Source organism: Haliotis cracherodii, unplaced genomic scaffold, assembly GCF_022045235.1.
Source record: "Haliotis cracherodii isolate W230 unplaced genomic scaffold, xgHalCrac1.p SCAF_1, whole genome shotgun sequence".
Lineage (NCBI taxonomy): Eukaryota > Metazoa > Mollusca > Gastropoda > Lepetellida > Haliotidae > Haliotis > Haliotis cracherodii.
This window is the reverse complement of record NW_027266264.1, coordinates 49787868-49813669: the sequence shown is the minus strand read 5'-3', so window position 1 is coordinate 49813669 and position 25802 is coordinate 49787868. Positions and strand designations below refer to the sequence as shown.

The 25802-nt window shown below is 38.9% G+C and overlaps 1 protein-coding gene across 2 annotated transcripts in view; it reads right to left on the bottom strand.

Annotated features, from left to right (window-relative positions):
• Positions 1-25802, bottom strand: part of LOC139465115 (lachesin-like) — a 58467-nt gene that overhangs the window by 5590 nt on the left and 27075 nt on the right. The window contains exons 2-5 of one of the 2 annotated variants that reach the window (XM_071246807.1): positions 12433-12542; positions 9796-10000; positions 4338-4517; positions 3457-3585 (exon numbers count right to left, since the gene is read on the bottom strand). In XM_071246807.1, the coding sequence (XP_071102908.1) occupies positions 3457-3585; positions 4338-4517; positions 9796-10000; positions 12433-12542 (624 nt within the window). The remainder of the gene's footprint in view (positions 1-3456; positions 3586-4337; positions 4518-9795; positions 10001-12432; positions 12543-25802) is intronic. The other variant, XM_071246814.1, reaches the window with a different exon arrangement.

Sequence of the window (25802 nt, the reverse complement as noted above, 5' to 3'; positions counted from 1 at the left end):
CATTTGGTTCTAACTGGTGTCCACAGTAATTACGGCTTGAAATGAAGCAGTAGTAGATAGGAAACGTTACTAATGTATTGTTGTCCAGTTCTGATATTACTGAAAAAGCGATAAAAGGAAAATATAAATTCTCAGAGCAGGATAATAACTAGTCTAGAATATCCGCCGAAACAGATTCCATTTGGCGTAAAGTGCAACATAGCCGTGAAAGTTATTTTAATGGACCAGTGAAAATCAGTTATGACGCCAGGTGTTCGCGAAAAGGTTGAGCACGACAGTAAAACAATTCACACATTCTCCCAAGGTGAAATTGAATGCACAACTTATCATAGCGAATCGCGCCTGCAGTTGTTACTGCTAGGGCTGTCATAGTAAAGTAAGGAATGTGCCATCCATGCATATTCTTGAAGCTGCTTTGGAGAGGTTTAACGTTATTCCCACCATACGTTACGCTGACAGCTCGCTGTGTGGTCATGCATGAGTTTAATTAATTAACACTTTTATATTTTGAAAGCATTATCGTGTCACCTGGACTAACACCAACAAAGTGCAATCAACACCAAAAAGTAACGCGCCTTACGTTTTCGCAGGTTAGGTAACTTCTCGATAGCAAGCTGCACGTGGAAGTATAATTGCCTAGCGCAAAAAGACGTTCAGCAAGTTCGCGGAATAAAGGGCACTAACTAGGTTTCCCATCTCGTTGGCAAGAACGGGCATTCAATGGCTCTTGAAAACAGCTGTCACACACCATCTTTGTGGGAAATCATAAAAAATACGACCAAACTATCCAGCTGCATGGAAAGTATGAAATGAAGAAGTTCATAGTTTAGCGAAAATTTCTCCAAGAGCCACCTGATCAACATAACTGATTCCATTACAATTTTTGCTCTCACGAAAATCCTGCATGTCTTATGAATCATAACAAGATAAGGTGATGGAAATTAAGAGCGTTTCCATTGATTATTCACAACAGAGAAATAAAAGGTAAGTTTTGCTCCCGAACATGTGCACATTGTCTCTTAAAGGTTTCTAATACTTTGTGAGTTTTAGCTTAACTTCATGCATATTATCATGCTACTCATTGTCACATTATCCACATGTGAATCAAGATAGGTCCCCAGTACGCCATGCATGCTTACTGTAAGACCCGTATAATATTGTTATGGTGTTTGAAATGGATAACCTTGATGGGTGTTTGCCCTCATTCCCGGGTAATGTGTATTGTTGCTGATGCTACCAACATCTGAGTTGCAAATCGTCGTCACGGCATTCTTGTAATATTGCTGAATGTGGTGTAAAACAACATTCACTCACTAACTCATTATTTCTACAACACTACATATATACGGATTGATCATGCTTACATTTAAGTTCAACTTTGTACTCGTATGTGCAGCTAATGCATAGATTTGTGACCCGTGAAGATCCGGGTTAGAATTGGTTTTCAGCAACCCATGCTTGTCGTAAGAGGCGACTAATGGGATCGGGTGGTCAGGCTCGCTGACTTGGTTGATGCATGTCATCGTATCCCAGATGCTTGGATCGATCGATATCAATCACTGGTTTGTATGGTCCAGACTCGTTTATGAACAGACCGCCGTCAAAAAGCTGGAATATTGCTGAGTGCGGCGTTAAGCAACAAACAAACAATAAACAAAACAAACAGCATTAATTTCCCTTCATTCTAATCCCTGAAATCAATAAACATAAAATGAACGAATTGTCTGGGACTAGTTGTAATCAGTTATTATAGCTGCATATGCATATGCCGAATGAATTGGGTGTTTTAGAATGGTGCCTCCAACAGTGAATTGTTGATATGCATAAGTTATACAAAATTAATCAAATCAATAAAATACGAATTTGAACCCTGCTACGAATTGCATTCTCTTCTTTTATCGCACAATATATGAAATTCACATGAGCCTGGTAAAGTAAGAAACAAAAGTGTCAACCGCTTTCAAGCAAATGCCGTTAAAGGTAACCATCCAGTCATTTCACAAACGGTTGGGGTGTGTGTTGCAATAACAGACGGCACTGTACAATGTTTACTGAAATATAATGTCATTAAAATCAGATCTTAGTTTTCGCTACCGCTAAACAAAGATCTAAGGACATACCATGACGGGTCAAGTCAGAACGACCTTTCGCGAATTTTGACCGACCAATGAAGTGACTGACGAGAAATCGACATAAGCCAATCAGAAGGCAGCTTTCTCGAGCTTTACGACACTAGTTTCAAACTGGCGACTTCGAAACATATTTTGACGTATTCTCGATTAAAAAAATTAAAACTGATAAGAAGAACATTCTGGAATGGCTTTTAGATGGCCTAGATTGTATGGATATAATCATAAAACCCGTAACTGTCGTTCGGAATACCCCGTTTTAAATATTTCGTGGTTGCATGATTAGAAAATACATTCCGACAGTCACTTTCATGATCTGGTAAGCGACGATCTGATTGGTTGGATGAAAGGTCGTTCTGACGTGACCCTTAATGGGATGTCCTCAGATCTTTGTTCAGCGATAGCGAGAACTGTGAGCTGATTTTAATGAGATTGACTGAAACAAATCTTTGTTTTGAGACATATGTCTGATCCTGATGTTGCAGTGCTGACGTGTACTGAGAATTGTGTATTTTGGGCCATGTGTTACTGAAGGACTTCCAGTTTTTTAGTACGGCTCAGGGACTATCTTTAATTCTGATCTTGATGCTTCTGACGAACCAGGGCGGTCGGGTAGCCTAGTGGTTAAAGCGTTCGCTCGTCACGCTGAAGACCCGGGTTCGATTCCCGACATGTGCACATTGTGTGAAGCCCATTTCTGGTGTCCCCCGCCGTGATATTGCTGGAATATTGGTAAAAGCGGCGTAAAACCATACTCACTCACTCACTGACGAAACAACGACTGATGATTCTCCTGTTGATCTTCTCAACGAAATGCGGCAAGTGCTGTGAGTTCTTGGGAACTCCTCGGGATTAATTGTGAATACGTTTGCAATTTCTGTAATCTCCATGTGTATCTCTAGTTAACTAGAGTCATAAACTGTGTTGCTGAATCTTCGACCAGCACAGTGCTATCAATTATGATCCTTTATTGAGTAATTTTACCGTCGAAGATCAAACTGCCGCAGCGGTTATCTCGAAGACCTCCTGACTGGTTTTCTCGACCACGGAATCACATTAGTCTGTTGTCCATGTACTAAACTACGACAATGCTTCATCACGTTTGATATACGCCAAGCATGTAATATCCACTCGCTTGTTTTTCATCTCTTCAGAAACACATGTGGCCAAAATGACAGATCGTCTGACATAAAAGGGGTATGATTTATACACTAAAGAGATTGAAGTTTTAGTAAATTATATATTACACATATACCTGACAGTTATAAGTTAAAAGCACGCTAAAAAATCAATACTACCATTACGACACCTGAGCAAAACTACTTACATTCCACTGCTACGTTGATGTGGCGATTTACGGCAGGGGGGACGCCATTGAACGCTACACATTCGTAGGTGCCGCCACAGTATCGACTGACGTTATGGATGATGAGCACTTCTCCGCTTACGCCGATTCCTGAAACATCGGAAAATAACTCACATCTCAACGTTTGAAGTTTATGGATTAAAAGATTCGTAAAGCCTTTCCGGAATAATAGGCTCTCGGTTCACATGTGCAAAGTAAATTATGGTATTTAAATAAAAATGTTTCACACAAAACGATCTATATAGAATACATCCAATTATAACTTTGAAGTTTCTTTTCGTAAAAGTTTCAGCGTATATGGCTTAGAACTAGTTTCAGAAGTTGGAAATAATTTACAAGGAAATTCAAGGCTGTGAGGCTCAGCAATATATTTCAACATGTTAGTGTGCAATAGTATCAAAGCCCTGAACATTCTGACATAACCACAAAACAAAATTAAATTATTCAGGGGCTATATTTTAACTTACATAATTATAATGGAGATATATTAAATTGTCCTTAGTCCCTTAATGCCATATTCTGCACTGCACTACTTACTAAGCCTAAACATAAAAAGTGCCGATGTTTGCCGAAAACTCAGTTGTCCATTGCCGTATCGAATATCGAACAATCAGTTAAACTAAAACCCCTTAACTCAGATTTTCAACCTCCATCTACGAAATTGTGAAAAGAATGTTCATTGCTCATTATAATTGCTATTACCATTATTGTATTGTTTGTCTAAATTCCGAATTCTTGCATATTGATGCCATCGGCATTTTTTATGTATAGAAATGTAACTTGATATGGATGCAGAAATAATAAAATGACTTGATGAGAAAACGCAACGCAAGATATCTTACTATTAGTGCCAGGGCAGAACTCACTCTCTTTCTCAACGTCATCTTTCTCTAACGACTTGTGACGGTGCCACGTGACCGTTGGCATAGGGATACCTGTCACGTTACATACCAACGTCACTGTATCTCCCTCCCGGGCCGTGACGTCATCGGAAGACAACTTGTTAATAATTTCGGCTGGTACTGAAATTAGAATGATACGAGTTACAGACTACAGACCTACGAGCATAGGTGCCTGAAAATGGCATCGACATACCACACGCAGGTGGTGTTCCAAAAGCACCTTGTAGTAGATAAATAAAATAAGTAAAATGTGCCATGGATCTAGGTACTGATGAGCCATTGTAAAGTAATTATTAAAAGTAACAGCTTTGGAATCTGTTTAGGTGACACACAACTGAGGTGTATAGAAACATACACCAGGAAAATATCAGCACCTCTTCCTAATATATTTCCGTAAGAGACAGCCACTTTTTAAAAATCAATTCCATTATTAATTCTTTTAGATGAAACACATTTGTTTCGAATTAAAATACTCAGATTGAAATATAGATACCGAAAGCGATTATCTAATGGCAAGATTTGTTACTGTTTCCTTGCCAAAAGTTATTTCTTGTTTAATACTTGCGACCATTTGGAGAAACATGCAAAGTTCTTGTACAAACATCATGTATCTGTGGTATCTCAGATTAATGAACATGTATATGTGTAGATACATAGAGACTCGGGTTATGACAATAAAGTAGGGGGTGGTGTTTAACTTGTTTTCCAGGTGTATCATTTAAGCGCATAAGGACCATTCATATTTAAAATTGTTCATAAGACTTTTGAACAATTGTCGGCAATGTTGTTTTGTAAATATACTTGACGTTAAGATTCTTCTTCTGTATCACAAATGTGACCGTGCTGGCCTTGGGAAAACATTATATTTTGTACAGCTATTATGTGTACCGTGCTTTCATTTTCAAGCGAAAAAAAGCTGTTTTCGTGTAGTGACAAGAAAATGAACAGACGATGTGACTCTAAATACCACCGTTGTCAGGCACGGAACCCTCGACAGTATTTAAGCTGAACTTAATTCCTACTACTGCCACATGAAAACATAGCCGTTATAAATCCAAAATATTGATTGTCGGTGTTTTCTGTGTATACCCATAGTGGAACTGACACATGGTCGATGATGATTAGCAATTAAAACTGATTGACACCACTCGCGCCCTCTCAAAATGTCCAGAGTGCAAGGTAATCACCAACCTAGGGTTAACCCTAACGGACAGGGAAGCCTACACAAGACTCAAATGTAAATGACAAGTTAATGAAATTGGCTTGGAATGGCAACCTTCTCCCCATCAGCTATTCATAGGCCACAGTAGTCAAAATAAATTTCGTTGATCGGCTCGAATTCGTACAATGACCATGCTTGAGGGTCGTGCTTCATTAATCCCGTCTCGTTGAATCTTTAAGTATGGAATAATAGTGACTGGAATTAACTTACAACTTCTCAGATCTGAATGAGATTCCTCCCTGGGATGTATATACTGATGCATGTGGATAGACAGGTATGTTCAGGGATAGAGTGTATACATTGATTGCAAGCACTGGTATCCTTTCGAATCCTTTGTCAACACTTAAATACCCTTGAACAGCTCAAAGGAAACTAATAAGCTCACTCTTAATGACTAGACAACACGGCATTAACGTTATCAAATTCGGAGAAGACAAGACGGGCGACATATCCTGCGATCAGCTTTGCATGACATGCTGTATCAATCTTCGACAGTCTTGGGCCATTTAAGAAATGTCATCCGTCACGCGCGCTTAATGTAGTGAGGGTGTCATGTTAATAAGCTTTATATTGAAGTCGATTTGGCTTTTACTGCTTATATGCTTACGTTCCATGGCGCCTCTGCTAGCCGTTCAGAGTTGCATACCTTAGCTCTGTCAGGATTATTTTATCTTTGCTTCAGAATCTCAAATTCGCCTGTATTATGTCAGTCCTTTAAAGTTAGGCGTTTGTTTTACCAAAGTGAAACGTCTACAATCTGTGTCACTTTGAGTTCCTCTCCCGCCCATTGCACACACAGAGACACACCACATGCACACACTATTAAGCTTACACACTGTGATATATGATGATATTTAGTCCGGAGTGGTGTTTCCCCAAACTATTCACCCACTTACTCACGTGGTTGTTGAAGCCTTCACCTCACCCATCGCCTCAGTGCATGTACAATAAAAGTCTAACCAGGATCTGAAAGCTTTTCCAATCACCTACTATTCAGAGTAGGTCGGGAGACTTGACAGTGGGTACAGCGTCTGGGTACGGCAGGAACTACATTTCAGTCACTGCACTTCGTGTGACATGTTACCACTTAAGACCTTAAACGCTTTTCGAGAACTACTTCTGAATAGAGTTACCACCCAGCACCATAGACAATATTGGATAATTTACAATGACTATCAGTGAGGGAGTGATTGTGGTTTTACGCCGCTTTTAGCAGTATTCAAGCAATATCAAGGCGGGGACACCAGAAATGGGTTTCACACATTGTGCCCCTGTAGGAAATCGAACCCGGGTCTTCAGCGTGATGAGCCAACGCTTTAACCACTCGGCTATCCCACCGTCCCTACAATGACTATCAGGTCACTCTCACCTACTGCGTTTATGATAAACTGTTGAAGTTTTGCGAAAAGCATATCAATCCCAAATGGACAAAGTCAACTATATGATATGCCACTCAGGCATATCAGTTGTTATCTCCATATCACATGTGACCTTCTCATATAGTAAATAGGTAAATAGTAAATGTTTTAATGCTCTCTGTGACATTCGAAGGGGTTTCTTTTACTTCATCAGCATCACATGTAAAGTGTAACTGCCAGACCCTTCTGTGCCATTTCTGAACAGAGGACGTCTGTCCTGTATAATCGTTTTTAACATAATAAGCATGAGAAACTCGTATTGCTTATATGAAAAAACAAATTGTAAAGTGTGTACATAGTATAAACGCATGTTAATCCCATCTGCTTTCCATATCCTGTTTATCGTTTTTTTGTAATTGGATGAGAATAAACAATCTGTTTGACTGTCTGTCTTCCTATTGCAAAAGAATTAATTAATGGCCATACCACAATGTATCTGTTGAAAAGAAAGGATAATAACGACTTATCGAATCAAACATGCAAAGTATCCATTGCAATTTAGAGGTATGCATTTTAACAGTTCATACCATAAGCTTTGCGTCCCGTGGCTGTGTCATGATCGTTGGATCGAATTCAAGCATGATTCCGACCAAGATATATGCTTGGCCTGGAAGCACTATACCGTTGCGTGTTGGTTTCACAAATGTAGTAAACGTGTGCGACCTGCGTCACTGTGTGCTTCACTTCTTCAACAAATCGACGTTAGTGAAAAGTAACTCGAACTCACTCATAGTATTTCAGGGGACAAGGGTGGCCCAGTCGTCTAAGGCGCCCCATTTCCCTATTGCAGAGTTGCGTCTCTTGGGTAGGCCAAAAACCTATGATTGTGGGGTCGAATCCCGTTTCGCTCAGAATATATTTTTATGATTGTCAGCACCATACCCATGCTCGCATGTTTCAACGAAGCGGTAAACGGCTGAAACCTGCATCACTTCGTCTTTCCTACCACACAAAGCTGCCATGCCATGATATAACTGAAATAATGTAATAGTTTAAATCGGCGTTAAACCCAACTCAGTCCCTCACTCATAGTATAACAAAAAAAGGAACGTTCGCGAAGGAATGATCTCTAGCCCAAGGACCAATCAGTCCCTGGCTGCAGCGCCCACTACTAACTTCATTACGTACGTCGTTTTTGTCAAGAGCTGTTCACACTCCCATGCTATCAATAGAAGGTCGAGATTAAATCTGCTGTCGTGTTACTAAACATCAGTTTAATTATTGATAAGAACCCTAATTGAATCTTGCACGTACACGACATCAACAAAGAAAGTGATCAACGCCCGGTCAGTACTTACCATTCTGTGCTGGGGACACTGTCATGCCACAGAGGCGAGCAAGTCGACCCTTCATGGTTGTATAAGTGCAGGTCAAATAGTCAAAATGACTAAGCTACCGCTCTTGATGTTGTTTGTTTGTTGTTTAACGCCGCACTCAGCAATATTCCAGCCATATGATTGCGGCCTGTAAATCATCGAGTCTGGACCAGACAATCCAGTGACTGACATCATGAGCATCGATCCACGCAATTGGGATTGATGACATGCATCAAACAAAGCCAGCGAGCCTGACCAGCCGATCCATTTAGTCGCCTCTTACGACATGCATATAGTCGCCTTTTATGGCAAGCATGGGTTGCTGAAGACCTATTTTACCCCGGATCTTCACGGGTCTTCCCTTGATGTGAAGTTCACTACAGAAATCATATTTCCTTATAAAATCCAGATTATGGGCATTTTTTCATTATTTTGATTTATCAATAATGACTTTCATATAGTTACGAATGTGTGAAAGAGCGAAGCTGTCAGTATTACCCGTGGTTCCAGTTATTTTAGGTTACCCAAAGACTAGGATCATTAAAGTCAGGTAACGGTTATCGATAGAGTCGAATATCTGTCTGACTAAACATGACAAATATTTCCTTTAACACATACCCTGGGGTTTAACCTTTTATGTAATACTAGTATTCAAGTGAGCTTGTCATTAGGATGTTGCAGTTAGAAATCGTTATAAAAGTTTGCTATCAACTACATACATAAATTTTCAAATGAATGACAATTAGACTATATCCCTTTTATTACTTACACCGTATTCATACTTAGTTATACCTATTCCAACAAGGTAAGGCTAAAAGGTATTAGAATATGCCTATATTTGACGTTTTCACCAACAGTTTCGCTTATGGTGTTGACTGGAGCTTGTCTCTGACCCACACTGATTTACTTTGGAAATGAAATTTCACAATGGACAGATGTTGAAGGTAACTGTACTTTTTTCAACAGATAAAACCATTCTTGTGAGTTTGATTTAGTCGCCACTGGAAAGTAGAAAGAAATAAGGCTAGATATAGACATTGTAAGCTTTACAAATTAGCCTTTCAGCAGGTCAAACACATTTTCATTATTCAGTCATCCTTTATATAGGACATAAAATGAGTTGTTTTTAAACATTCGCCAGTATACATGACACGGGTGTGTGTGTGTGTGTGTGTGTGTGTGTTTGTGTTCGTGTATGTCGGCTGCTTGTACTATTCCGGACTATTGCTGGCGTTATAGTGCCCACTGAAAAACTGAAATACCGGAAGAGCCGACCAGTCCTTGTTTTATCCAATTAACACTAAGCACCAGGCAGGGTAGCAACAAACCCCAACTTTTAATGCCTTTTTGTATGACGCGGCCAGGGATCGAACCATCGATCTTCCACTCACCGAGTTAATATAAGCATGTACCATGAAGTACAACATATCACTTCATCTCACCTTGTACTTTAAGATTCACAGTCTTAATTTTCACTGGGCTTGTATTGACCTGACAGTTGTAAATCCCCTGATCGTTGTGTCTCACAGTCCTGATATGCAAATTCCAGTCTGTAGTATAGGGCCTCTCTACGCTTAAACGTTCATCGTCAATGATCCTTCGATCTTCAAAGGTCAGAAGCGTTGACCACTGGTCAGTCCACACAACCTGAAATGACAAAAGAAAACTCCATCCATAGTTACAGAATCAATGCCCGATAAAGATGATAAACTTGCAATATCCTTCAAGGCGTTGTTTTTGTATAGATGTATCTCAGTTGATATTGGAGAAAAATCGTTTTGTGTTTTAGGTTACCTTCGGGGTTGTATGTATCAAAGAGATAAGTTGTTTGTCGAACGACGGATATTAGTTTTCGTCAGGTCATCGTAACCAACGCACAACATAATGTCTTGATTTCTTGATTATAATGAGGAGAGGGAGAGGGAGTGCTGTATATTTATGAAATAGTGCGTGTGTGAACGTTCGAGATATACAATCGATCGTTCAAATTGGAAAAAAGGCGACAGTCCACTGTACGATTCCGACTTTTTCATGAGCATGTGTTTTCTGAATCACTTATAGTGATGACACCAGGTATTCTCCAAAACGGGAAATCGTATCAAGCCCCATCGGTGGCACTAGTCATTCACGACTTGCACATGATGTGAGGCACCGATATGGGTCATCCTGCAAACCGTTCAAACAGTGGTTCACCCCCACTTTTTATTCAGACCATTCCTTATATCCACATCCAGCGTCCACGTTTATTCTTTAATGTAAGACCTGAGACGAGATTGATATATTTCATCATTTACTGGAACACATTATTTTTTCCAAAGAACTTCTTTCCCCCTTCTCGAATATTAAAATGTTAACCCTAAGGATACTACGTTTAAATTCAGCGGTTTATGGCGCCTTGTATGAACGTTACTGAGGCAACGAAACTAATGTTCATTTCCCGAAGACGCCAGCCACTCTCGGACAGCCTTGGAAACAGCACATGTACATGTTCTTCAGAGCAATATCGAACGTCACTACAGAAAATAATCCATAGTTACAAGTATCAGTCCCAACTTCGGGTATAACCTACATAAAATTTCAGCAAAGATTCTTCTTTGAAGACTCTTCAGCAAGCATAAAGAAGGTGAGGTGAGGTGAAATGGGGTTTAACGTCGCGTCCAAGATTATTTCACTTATATAGCGACGTGCATGTACGTGTTCGTGTTTGTGTGGCTGCTTGTACTAGTCCGGACTGATGCCGATTTATAGTGCTAGCTCACTGAGATACAATGCCGCAGTTTAACATGAATACCCCACTCAGACACAGTATACTGACTCCGAGCCGACCAGTCCTTGATTTAGCCCCTTAATGCCGAGCGCCAGACAGGGTAACAACAAGTATCATCTTTTAACGTATTTTGGTATATGACGCGGTCGGGGATCGAACCTTCCGCTCTCCGGGCGAACACTCCACCACTAGACCACGGAGGCGGCCCATGCATAAAGATAGACAGAGGTTAGAGTAGCTTGATCTTCACCTTGCAGGCGGACGGTGTGCTGCAAAATTTGATGTGCAGCAAAACACATAAAAGTGAGTGATGCGGTAAGTGACCAATCGACACCCAAATATGAATGTAGGATTCGAGGTAAAAGAGATTATGCTTACGTGTACATGTATGAAGAGAAAAGAAACGTGACCGGTCACGGTGCACTTTACGAGACCTCCATGTCGACGTCGCCATGGACGATGTCGCCTTGATCTCATATCTCCTCCGAGCCTCTCTTAACAGAAAAGGTGCTTTGTTGACACAGCATTGCACCTGCGGTTCCAACTTGATTGCTTTCCGTTACCCATGAGTCCTTGCTTGGCGCCAAACTCTAATTTCACAGGCGGTGACCTTTATTCCATAAGACGGTCATACGGTCTAACGTGCGAACATTAATAAGAGGTAGGTCTCTATGGATAGAAGGCTAGGGGCACGTCACTGCTAGATCCTGATTTACCCGTTAGCGTGGAGTTCCATATTCACACTTATCAAAATTAAATGCGTTGTTTCGCAAGATGTTTAGTGTAGGTGTGTGTGTTTTAATAACTGTCAACACAATATGGCTGACGGTGGCCCTATTTCCCACAAATTATAGAATTTTCTGGCGTGAGCCACTGTCGAATAATGAACATCAACAAAGATAATCCTTAAAGGGACTCAGGCCGAATTTAAGTGCAGTTCTAGACGTTGTAATAACAGTTCCGCGTGGGATATTGACATTCCAGGACGTTCCAGTTATTCCACAATACAAATACTTGGGGTCACGGGGTCCCCAGCTGTCCAAGGAGCCGGAAGTCTGACGTTTCTTAGACATGGCAGCAGCTTCGAAACCGAGATTCGTAATGATTATGACCCTTGGTTTATAAGGTAAGTGGTAATCTATCTACAATCGGCGTCACATTGGTTGTTCCTCCAACAATGAACTGAGACGATGTGCTATATACTTATCAACGGGGAGAAAACCCATCTCACTCAAACACTGGTGGCGACGTTCTAACTAAAATATAATCACAATTGCTACATGAAATCAATCTAATAAAACGTGAGACATACCTGATGTTGACCCAGAAATTTTACAGAACAAGGCAAAATGGCAGTAGTACCCTGCTTGACGGTGACGTTCACCATTGGAACGTCAAAGCTTGGCTCAAAGGTCACGGCGTCTGTAAAAAGGAACATATGAAGCGATGTAACACATGTTGACATTTTTTTGTGCTGTTGTTTCACAGCTGTTCTAATATCCTGATGTAAATTTCAATAACATTGGACTAACCTTTTCAATATTCAGTATGAAATTGGTAATTGAATTGTATAAAGACCGTGGTCATAAATAGAATTAGATAATAAAGAATAACGTAATGATCTGTTTTAGATTAGAGTCGTTGGTTGCAATAATACATGTCAGTTATATTGAGGTATAAATACATTTGTGGACGATTATGCGAATATCGAAATAAAGCTTGATTAAAAAAAATGTCATCTTTATTCAAGACAATTTCCAAGCATATTTGGAGAGGGGGAGTTCAGATTTTGCACATTGCAGTGGTTTGATAATCGCATGCAAGTGAAAGGCGGAACAATTCCTTTTCAAATTTCAGTGTTTTGATCAGTGACATATGGCTGCCAAATGTATCGATTTACAACCCGCTAACTTATTACTTATTGTTGGAAAGCAGTTTTGAAAATAAACAGTATTAAGTTTATATAGCATCATTTGCACGATAAAGTTGCTCTGCTCACTTTGTTTATTTGTGTTTTGCAATAACTCTTTATATTTCTTTATAATGTTAAAACGTTTGATATTTTCTCTGAGCTCATGTTAATAGTTAATAAACGGATCGTAAAAAAATAAAATATACTTATTATAGATTTTTCCCTCACTGACCTTTATTATAGTCATATATATTTTTTTCGAACATTCTTTTGTCAAAGTAGGTGCTAAATATTATAAGCCATTCGTGATGATAAAGTGTCCATAAATAGAAGACATATGACTTTTCTCGCCTAACTTGTTGTCTAAACCTTGATCGCGGTGTACCTCTAACACGACATCCACTCAGCATAACGTCACAGATAAGAATATTAATGAATGATGATGATCATACATAGTGACGTTCGAATTTTGTAAATAATTGTTAGGTCATGACTGGTGAGGTAGGATCAAATTACCAAACCGCATTTACTGAAGGACAAGGGAACTAATCCCGATTCCCGACATGGATACAACGTGTGAAGCCCATTTCTGGTGTAACCCGCCGTGATATTGCTGGAATATTGCTAAAAAAAGCGACGTAAAACCACATTTCACGGTTCAGGAGAAGCAAGGGGCAGTGGGGTATCCTTGTGGTTAAAGCGTTCGCTCGTCACGCCGTAGACCGGGTTCGATTCCCGACATGGATACAACGTGTGAAGCCCATTTCTGGTGTCCCCCGCCGTGATATTGCTGGAATATTGCTAAAAGAGGCGTAAAACCATACTCACTCACGAGAAGCATGTGAGGCGTTAAGCCTTAAGAGATACTCTCGAATAACAGATACCTAATGTACCTTGATGTGGGAGGAAAGCCCCAACTGATGAAGTTCTCAGACGTTTACCTCTTCGGTGAAACCCACGAGCACGGGTATGGTGCTGACAAACCTAGAAACATAATTCGGGCGTACCAGGATTCTAACCCACAATCGTAGGTTTCTGGTGTGCCCAAGAGACGCAACTCTGCACAGCGAATCGCGGCGCCTTAGACGACTGGGCCACCCGTGCCCCCTGACGTTTTCAGAATAATCGTAGTTATAGTTAACAACATTTTCTGAACGGCATGGAAAAGGTTGTTACTTGTATGAGACTCAATGTTTTAATTCAGTGTTTTAGACCTATACCGAAAACACAAGGAATCCCAAAGTTTCTTTTGTGAAGTATGTGAAACGTTGAGCCATCACGCTGAACGAAGGTAGAAGGGAGGGGCAGTATGCAGGCATTCCACTGCGCTTTGCCTGTAATTATGAATGATTGTGTCTGAAACCCACAGTCATCAATGGCTTTTACGAGGACAGTTCACGATAAGAAAACAATTAATTTATACCTACAGACAATAATTGGGGAAAGAACTACTTTTGTAATCGATTAGCGGATTTCCTTAAGTGGGTATTTAGTAATAGGCGGTATTCCTTTGGGAGCAACGCGTGTGTTTATGTGAAGGGAAATCGACATGGGACATATGTACAACCTTCAATCAATGTCAGTAATACATTTCAATTCTCATTTTTTCTTTGGCAGTCACGTCATTTGCAATAACCTATGATAGTAATCAGATTCACCCTTTAATACATTTCAAATACCGTGAGTAGGTTGTGATGGAGAGCTAGAGGAATGCTTAAAGCTTCTAAGCGTGGACTACGGGTCTGCGTTTTCTTAGCCTGTATCATGGGAATCGTAAGTAATACAATAAAATACTAGTTCGCTCGGTTCTGGATTAAGTCTGGCAATGTTTAACATTTATAGTACATTTGTATTTGGGTATGATTTGAAATATTTTCCCTTCAGCTCGCTGCTGATTCATTGAAAGAAATACTTTCTGAGTGACATTGGAACATTGATGTCATATGTAAACATGTAAATTTCACAGTATAAGATCTTTGGATGGATTGTTGTTAACAACTGGTCCCATGGACGGTTGTGCATGTTTGGTCTATTTCTGAATGTTAGGTACAAATGTTATCTCTTGTGTGGCATCACCAATCAATATTGTAACATCAATCGCTCAGTGGTAAAAAAATTCATTATTGTTAAATGAAATCATTTACAATTTGATCATCGGAGGTGAAGGTCTGCTAATGAAATGCTGTTCTGTTTGTATCAATAAACAACAACATCACCACATTGAATTGTGTCTGTGATCAATGAAATACAAGTATCCATATATCCTGTTTAAACAGTTTTCGTTGGCAGCAATAACATTTTTGTGTTTACGCCTGCAGTTGTTGATGGATACTCCAAAGCTTCACAAAATGACGTGAGAGATGACGAGAGAGACTTGACGAGATTTTTATCATTCAAATTACACATTTGGTTTTGGCAGAGAACACCATTAGTATGTTGCATCTTTCGACCATTAGATGTAGATTAAGCCACCATGTGTACAATTACGTCGTTGACAGAGTTTAATATCGTTCAATGCATTTTGTAATAAGGAGTAAAAAAGGTTGCTTTATCTTTTAAAATATATTCCCATTTACTCTGTGAAAAGCTGCTTGCGACTGTTCTATCCCAGATATAAACCATCTGCCTTTACTGTCAGAAAAGGCCAAAGAAAAGGATTACTCTCAATTTTGTTGATTTTGTGTCAATAAACTGTCATTCGAAATAATTCCTTCTGCAAAAAGCACAGCTTTCTGTCTAATAGCGCGTTGATAAATGGCTCACAATTTCACTGTTTTATTGAAATGAACACATTTCGAGAAAGCGTCTTAAGGCACTTGGTAATCAAGTCAGCGTTGGTGACAAGTTGGTTTATACCTAATTCAGTCGGATTGTCTTGTCTGACGTGGGCCAACGTTCTCACTGTGATACTTTGTCAAATGATATTGACGAAGTATGAGTAACATGACATTTGCATCAAATGTACTAACATGAACCATGTTGATGTCTTTGCAGGTATGCAACCGAAGTATATCATTTCAAAATGTATAAAAATGTCCTTGCATTCATATTCCTGTTCATGTAGTTAAACACTTTGCTTCTGCAATGTGATGGTTGTGGATCTCAAACACCGAGGATGTCATACCTCTTCTTTCTAAATATCTAAAAATATTCTATTAAAAATCATTACTGTCCAATTAGTTTCAAATATCTATTGTAAAGAGAAATATGAGAATATTTATTGAATGTTGTGGTAATAAGGCAAAACCTAAACTCAATAGGGATGAATTTTAGGCTTTGATCAGCAATTCAACATAAAAACAGAAATGACATCACTGTTGAATCTGTTCGGTTGCGACTGTTTAGTATGCATCATCGCAACTCATCACTAGTTTTACAATAAACATGGTATAGAGTTGTGGACTTCACTGACTCAGATTATATATATGAATAATGGATTGTAGGCATTTCTAGAGCTACGAGCATGACTCATACACATGCATATCAAATAGTTAACGTTATTATTGACTTTCCGTTATACTCGGAGAGACACAATAAATAAATTCGGCCTCAGTGAACAAAAACATGACCGATAGTATGGAGTATTTGCGTTTGTATAAAATACTTGAAAGAACCAATGTCCTTTCACTATAAGGAAGAAGCGTTGTAGAAGGACATTGGAGAGGAAGCTTGAATTGTTGGTATGATGTACTTGGTGTTATTATTTGCATCCTGGCGATATGTATATGTAAGGAGAGATGGAGTGTCAGACTGGTTCGGTCTCACATGTTGGATATATGATATTTGATTTAGCTATTAATTCAACTGTATGTATTTCAATCCTTTCACTGGTTGTCAATGTCGATACTGGACCATTTTCTCAATGCAGAAAATGCACATCGGTTCAGTGCATTTTCTTTAGAACCGAGATAGGGATTGTGCAGCAGATTTATACTTTATGTCAGGTGTGATGTATGTTACGGTACAGAAGCTTAAATCACTGTTAACATGACTGATGGTACATGTAGTGTTACAGTAGCTATGAAAGAACGTTGGCGTTGTTGATAGAAACTGTGCCTCATATTATCAGCACACATAAATATAAGAGTTAAAACGTGTTTTTTTTATTTAAACATTCACCCATATCTGACTTGTCTCTTACATCAAAGTCAGGTTACAAAATTGTTCTGGATTTTTTGTGTTGATATTTTGAGTGTTAAATATTGTCACAAAATGTGAGAGCAATATAAATTTGAATGCTCAAAACGTATTGCCTCAGGCGCCGATTTGTTACTAACAGTTAGTTTGTTACATTTAAAACATTTATGTTAGTTTCTCTGTATACTGCCATTCACATTTTGAAAGCCAGCAATTAATCGAAATCCGTACATAATAGTTTATCATCAAGATAATTGATTGTTTAGTGTAGTTTGTAATAAGAAATTCAATAGTGTTATGGTGTTATTTTTCACTGTCGCAATATAAATATTTCATGTCAGAATCTAATTCCCTTCTTTAGACCAACTGCCTTTATATCTAATAATGTGAGATGAAGTATTGACATCTCACATTTTTCCATTGTCTCTTATTAGCCATTTATAGGCATACACATTTTGATAAGACCCCGAGTACAAGAAAAACGCGAATGGGAGGTCTCATTTGTTATATCGATAGGGAGACTTTACAAGGACAACACGACGCCACGTGAATACCCGGGCAGACAAAACAAAATAGCTAAGTATGACATCACTTGTAGAGTCCAATACAATTAATTTCGAAAGAAGCTTTACGATCGTGTCGGATTCGTGACAAAAAGGCAAGTAAATTCAGTGTTTTTGATACATCGGATAGGCTCTGTCTATATTTGGGATCAGCAAAAGTAATTAAGTGCTGATGTCTTCACAACAACAAAGACTATCGAGACTGGTATTTACAAGACACTCTGTGATTTCCGCAAACGTGCTTACTGTATCTCTGCTGCCTTAACTCTGAGCCCGTTGTCACAATCCCCCGATCCTTGCTCGTGCCACTGTTAGCAATGGCTAAGTCTGATCAGAATCCCGATTATGTAGAACCCCAAAGCAACGCGAATACTCATTATCCTGTGCTTGTAGCCATCCACTGACGTTTACCGTTCGTTAGCGAACACACTGAAGAACACGGCACCATAAAAATACTAACAATATTTGCTCTTTCAATCTCAGACTTGTACAGGAGACATTAATATGATAATGCAATACTGAAGTGAACAATCGCATTAAGAATTAAAGACAAAGCATTTAGAAATGATAAATAAATCTATTACATACACAATCATTCATGGTAGATATGTCTTTTGTTAAGGACGTATGTTCACTATATTCCATATCTGTATTGATTGTAGTGTTACGAAATAATTCATAAGCTAAAATTGCATCTTCTCTTCCCATGACAAATATATGATATACATCTCTGCCTGACACAATCTCTGGCTAGGGTTCTAGAGAGTTATTCATGCATGGTTTTGGGACTCCTAACTTCAGCCACGATAATGTTATATAATCTATTATTCATAGAATAATAGAAAAGGGTTTTACGTTACGATATTTACATGATGTTATTAGATGTTCTGATATTATTTCATTTATTCTTGGCGACACATATCTATGAAACGATGATGTCACTATCGATTATCTGTATTACTATGTTTGGGACTTGTATGCATAATTCATATGTGTTGAGTCGTTATTGAGTTATCGTTTAATGGTACGGATATTATCAAGGAGAAAGCCAGTATTCTTACGCAGTTTGTGAATGATGGTCTTTCACGCATAATATTCTAGTGTTGATATCTCGCAATGTCTCTGCAGCACATACACAATCAAATTGACACAAGCGTTTCTGTAGCCACCTTATGTGCAGACATCGCATTGACACTCGCAGTGACTAAACACAGTGTAGTATTTCACTTACCTGGTTAATGGTTTAACTATATATTTTAAAACAAATGTGTTTCAGTGTGATTTATTATGCAATCAATGGGTTGAAAACAAATTACAGAAATACAATTTCTGAATTTGATTTTTAAAATATATACAGACAGCATTACACTGCATTCATGGTATAATAATTTTATTTTACCATTTCAAGGGTTTTTTTCATGGCCATTGTATTAACGATATTATTTTAGTCGTATTCAATTATTTCTTCGAAAAGAATTGATGAAATTGGTAAACCAATTATTAAAACATTGATAGTACACATAACAACAATCGTTCAGTCTTCACTATTCACCTTTGTGAGAGATTCTTATGGTGGTATTTTTGGATTTCTCCAGAGCTTGTACTAAACCAGCACGAACTGACATTACAGACTCAATACAGACATTATATGGACACGTGGAGTACAGAGTATTCTAATTGTTCTTCCGCGTCTTCCACCCCAACGCCTACCCTTACGTCCCAGTCTGCTTTGGATATACGACCCACAGAAGCCAACACTTTAGCATTCATATGTGCATGTTTTATAAACCGATCATGGTCCGATTGAGAACAAAGTTAGCTATCTCACGTTACAACGTATATGGAACATGATGAACACAATAGAGCCCAAATGTAGCATACCATATTGACTTATTTTCATATCTCTCAGACATGGGTTTGGCACAATCGCTGGTAGTCTAGGGCGGGAAAACACTAATTTGTCTCCGTAAGCACCAGACAAGGGACGCGAGGTGAAAGGCTTGCCGCCATGGTAGACATGTTCCTGTGAAACAGTATCGCACATCTTACGAAGCGGACTGAGGCCAATAGTCTACGCATTATAGGATAAATATGTCCATTTTGTTTGATGGTACATGTCATAACCTCTCCAGATATTAAAGATCGTCATGCACTTTCGGTATGGTCTGATGTTTAAAACACTATTAGGAAGATTGCGTAAGTATGAACAAGGATTTGAGATAATGTATCTATACATTGTTTGCAGACTATTGTAGACTGATTTATGGTGCTTAAGGATGAGCTATTTAGGTCATAAAACATTGTTAATATATGTGCAATAGTATCAGAATACACAATTACGCCAATAACACTTGAAATGATGGTCCGAATTGTCAGGGACACACATTTGTTGATAATATCAGCATCTTTATTGCCGAGGGTGCAACTAAACCCTTCAGTCACTTTCAGTTTCTGATTAGCCAAAGGTCAAATTAACCCCATGCTAATACCAGCCATCGCATGCCATCGTGATCACATTTACACTGGAATTCCCCATCAGGGTAACATGAATTATCTTTAAGACATCCGCCGTTCTAATTGACTGATAACAGTGATAGACATGCACTGGTTATCTCATGTATCATTAGTAGACAGTAGTCAGTGGTCAAGAAGAGACAAGCCTTGTACTGGACCATCGGATCAATATACATTAACGCTCACACTCAACTTGACCCCCTGGAGTGAATACTTGGACGTGGTAATCCTACGAATACTTTGACTGAGCCATAGGGTTATCTTAGATCCTTTTTAAATGAATTTTTCATGTCCAGAGAATAGATACAAACACACCAAATGGACATCGTTCAAGCCAATCGGCGTTTTTACGTTTTAATAAGTTCTTGTGTTGTGAACGTTAACGTCTGTACAAGCATATGCACAGTTCAACTGAATATACCCACCTAACTGTGAGTAACACTGGTGGACCAGCGGTCACATTCGACAGGGTTGCGTTCTTTAACGGGGCGGGTATTGCTTGTCCTTTTCGCAGGTACCTGGTGTCAGGACTGGTTTTCATTGGTACATTCACATAATTGTCACCGCTGTTTTGCCTTTTCAGACCAATGGAATCCTTTTCGGCGGGTAATTTAAACTGGTTGTTCTATGGCGTTGACATTTTATGTTATTGCCAGGATCTGGTAGTCGCGGGTTTGAATACGATGTTTGTTCCGAGGACGGTCTCTGGCTTATCAGCACTACATCCACGCATCTACGTTTCATCACAGTGTTAAACGTCTACAACCCACGTCACCTTGGGTTTTCATCTCGCATTCTGCTGACAAGCACTGACATAGTTGAAAAATTGTGACACACCAAACCTCTCACTGGCATAAATGTATCTATTGCTCTTTGTGCTACACGAGAAATGCCGTTAAATCACTTGTATTGTTGCATGTTCACAAAGTGAGTGAAACCACAAAACATGTGTAGACCAATGAATGTTTAATTCTACGTAATTAGATTTCAGTACTTAACGGCTACTTGCATCCGATAAACTACATACCACATTTGACACCAATCAATACAACACCTTGCCACATCAAGCAAATAAGCCCTAAGAGCAGTGGATCATCACAGTTGGTTTCGGCAGTACCAGTGCGTTGATGCCAGATCGAGATGTCCGAAGGGGAATTTATGTGACTCTTTCAGTTTCCATGCGCACACCCTTCTTGGGAAAGGTTGTGGGTGTAGCCAATCCTACTCTACACTTTGTGGCACGGGTACTTCATGTTTATAGCAGGTGGAAAAAGCACGAGGTTTTTATTTCGTTCTATAATCGTGAAGTCAACCGTATATAGTGTAATTGTTTCCCTTTACAAAAACAGTTGAGTGATTCAGTACACAGGATAAGCAGAGTACATGCACCGTGAGTTGATGAAGATAGTTTCGCCACTTCAACTTCATAAACCAGTTATATTATAGGTTTGGAAATTTCCTCCACATGTCTATCATGAAACCTTTTGAAAGTGAAACCTTTTTCCAAACTTTTTTCAAACGTTATGGAAACCCATGAAAGCAAGTATGTTGGAGACAGACCGCGGTTCATATGAGGGGCATGTCTTGGGTGCTCGGCTATATGCAGTTGTGGCAACATACAGATGTAGACCGCCAGGTCATCATCACCCTTTATGAGTTCTAAAGAACATCATTTGAAACGTTATAAATACTTCAGTTTAACTCCCATTCGTTTTAAAAATCGATTTCCAAAGGTTGTTGTAATAGAACGATATTGCAATAAGGCATATATAATATATTTCATCGCATGAAGAAAACTATTATCTGATCTCAATATGATCGTTTTGACAGAACACGATCACGTTTCCACGCGGATTAACAATCGCAGTTTTTCTTCTCTCTGAAAATAATGATCTGTATCTCTGAGACGTTACTCTTTTAGCTGTACAGAGAATCATAACCAGTCAAAATTGATAAATGGTTGTCTCTTCAGTCGTGAAATTTATGAGTCGTGCTCATACACATGTCCAGAGTGAAATGTTAATACCAATAGCAGTAACTATGATCGACCAACCTCAAACGATACATCAAAAGTTATGTACAACTGCAGACGAAAACAGTGATCCGTTTCTCTGGTAATTGAAAAACACAAGATTTGATTGTGTCCCATGAGGAAATTGAAAGTTAGGTTTACATTACTGACAAACTACGTATCGATATTCATACAACAGTTTCTCGTCCCTTATACTCTTGTTGGTTTCAACGTTTTACTCATACAGAATCATATTCTACACGTCTGTGGATGCTGCCTGGTTTTGTAGATCTAATAGATAGAAGTATTATGCTAAATAAAATAGAGATCCTGTGCTATACATAACATTATTCTAAGTTACATGGTGGTTTTGTGACAGTGTAAAATGCAATCCAGGAAAAAAAAACGAATAGACCCCTGTGTTCACTGAGAGTTATTCATCAATGTATTTTTTATTCTTTTAAGGGCATCGGCGTATTTTATCACGATTTGGCACCAATAATCTTCAACCAACAGCCATGTCTCTTTCCTGGATTGATAAAGAAATAAACAGGCACGGTAGTTCTGATTAGGTTATGTTTTTTTCTTGAATTGATTAAATGAATGTGAGGAATTGATTAAAGGAATGTGAATACCTACAATCTCGCGGAGGTCGGGATTCACAATTTATACTTGTCATTATGCCCAGCGTAACTATTATATACCAGGGAGCATTGTCACATTGGTTTAAATCTTTGTTCGGCCTTGCCCATGAATTGGAGGTAATTTTATATACTTGTACATATATCTGTATAAATTTGCTTGTCGCAATGTTCCGGAGAAAAAGACGTTTCCTTCGTCTTTCTGAAGGCGGTTTCCTTAATATTACTTTTGACATTTATAAAATGTTGAATTCAATGTGGTTCTAAACTCGTAATCTATACATCACATATGGTTTTGACATGTGAATATTTAGCATGTGAAGATCATAATTAATAATTACTTTTGATTCATTAATGTGTTGGTAATTATAAGTTCATTGTCGTTAACTGGTATCTTATTTATCGAGGTCTTATATACATAAAAAAACACCCTACCCCTAATTTCAATCATCACGAACTTCTTAGATTCCTTGTTATCAATTTCTCCATAAATACGATTGCCTGCTACAACGATACACCATGGTGTGAAACTAGACAGCAGTTACAATCGTATTACTCTGTCCATACATTCTCTCATCGTCGTCACATGTCTCCTGATTCCCTGATGTCTCAGTGACTTGGTCATAAAACCTTTACAGACTATGACACCCTACCAGCAAACTGCATCATGCATTAAACGATGTATAAATATAAAATAAATGGAATTGTGAAATTATTCAAGAGAAACACAAATCTCTTCCTTTGAACCTGTTATAAACACTGAAGCATATGTCATTTGATTGGGCAAATGAGCGACGCATATGGGTTTATAATAATGGTTGCCATTAATCATTTTCCAAGATGGCCAGAAGGCTAAAAAGAACTTTTCACTGACTTGAATTACAGAAAACATTGGATTGCCAGATAAAGAAAGTCATCGCTTACGGGGCTGTCTTTCCAAACACCAGCGATGTCTTGAAGATTGATATTAGAACGAATCCGTTTGGAAAAATCATTTTTCACTCGACCAACTTCAAATCATGTCGCTGATCTGCCTCAAATATCAATTGATGCCTTACGAATGTTCCTGGACTTGTAACGTGATCATCTGGACAGAGGCTAAGGAGGGGGCAGGGGATTTGCCCATAGAAAAACAGTCAAGAATCCATACGTCAATGTAACGTTAGAGGACTGGCAGCACTGCAGACTCCTTTCAGATTATCGCTGTTTTCGCTTGGGTTGATGATAGATCATTGATGGATGAATACAACTACCTGTTGAACAACTACAGCTGCAGTCACTGAAGTCAGTCTAACACACTCATCTGACTTGTAGCATTTTAAGAAGTTTTCGTTTGATGTCACTCGAAGGATATTCCTTGAACATATGAATTCAAATTGGTAATATATCGTTATTATGACTCTTGAATAGTATTACGTTCTTGACTTACAAATCACATTAAGCACACACATCTCACGGTAGAGAGTTAATGACGTTGATTTTATTTAGACATCCTTGTAGATCGATGAGGGATTCCTTTGTGAAATATGTTATCAATTAGTCTCAATTCCTGCTGACGGGAAATCATGTAGTGGTGAATCATTTCATCTTGCGACGACGAAGGATATCTGATAGTAACGGCACAGGTACAAGGTGGTTGCATGGTTCATGTAGGTGTATAGTTCGCCTGTTTTAGAACTGTCACAAACCATCGGAGCATCAAGACCCGGAAGAGTGAGGAAACATCATCAACGTAACCGGATCTTCAGTGTGCCGAACTTACGCTACTACCACTAAGCTAGCCTCTGGAAATGAACGAATAAGTGTTAGAATAGACTTTATCACTTTAAAAAAAATTGTATACGTTAATTGCTTTCGTATTTCAATGCGACTGAAATATTATCGAGATTCGACCCTTGACTATGAAAATGATAAGAGAAGTTTGTAAATGTTGGGCCATGTCTTCTCTCCTCACGTAACCAATTAGTTTTACAGGGGCACTTTTAATGAGGGCCGAAAGATGCGTTATGACCAACAATAATATATTCCATATTTACTAACATACATTTCTTATTTATCTATTTATGAATCCTTTCGTGATCCTGTATCGAAGGTATCACAATTCACTGGCCAGAATGCTGCCCATCGTCTGGCAAGGTGGTTATTATCCGTGGTCTGTCAGCTTCTGGACTTTCTGGTTTTCCGTGAATACTAACCTGTCAGTCGGGCGGTCGGGTAGCCTAGTGGTAACAGCGTTCGCTTAGGTTCGACATGGGTACAATGTGTGAAGCCCATTTCTGGTGTTCCCCGCCGTGATATTGCTGGAATATTGATAAAAGCGGCGTAAGACCGCACTCACTTGATACAACTAGATAAGGTTCAAAACGGTTCAAGCCTCACTTTGTCGTAACACTTGGTATGTTCAGTGGAAGGCATCTGCATAACGTACGAGCGGTTACTGAAAAGAACTGATCCCAACTACAAAGGATGTCTAATACACATTCTAACGAATCGCGTGTGTTAAGTACAATACTTTCCATGCTTACGTGTTTGAACCAAATACACAACCAGACAACATTTCTGCAAGTGACTAGGTATTAGGCACAAACAGGCATGACGGTTCCATCATCATTCCCAGGATACATATTAAAGGTTAACGTATACAAAGTCACGAGCCCATACCCTCCCAAGTGAGGTATTAAAGGAATTAGCTAATTGTTCGTTCACTGTACTTGCACCGGAGGATAAATGTTCACAATAAATCAACCAGTGGTTAACGTGAGAAACCTTCAATAGAAACCACACACACACACTGAAAAAAATTTGGAATTTGATTAGGACATGTGAATATACACGTGTACATTAAAACTGAACATGTTGAGTCTTTAGTTTCAACATACTGTCATCTTATTTTTATTTCGTAAG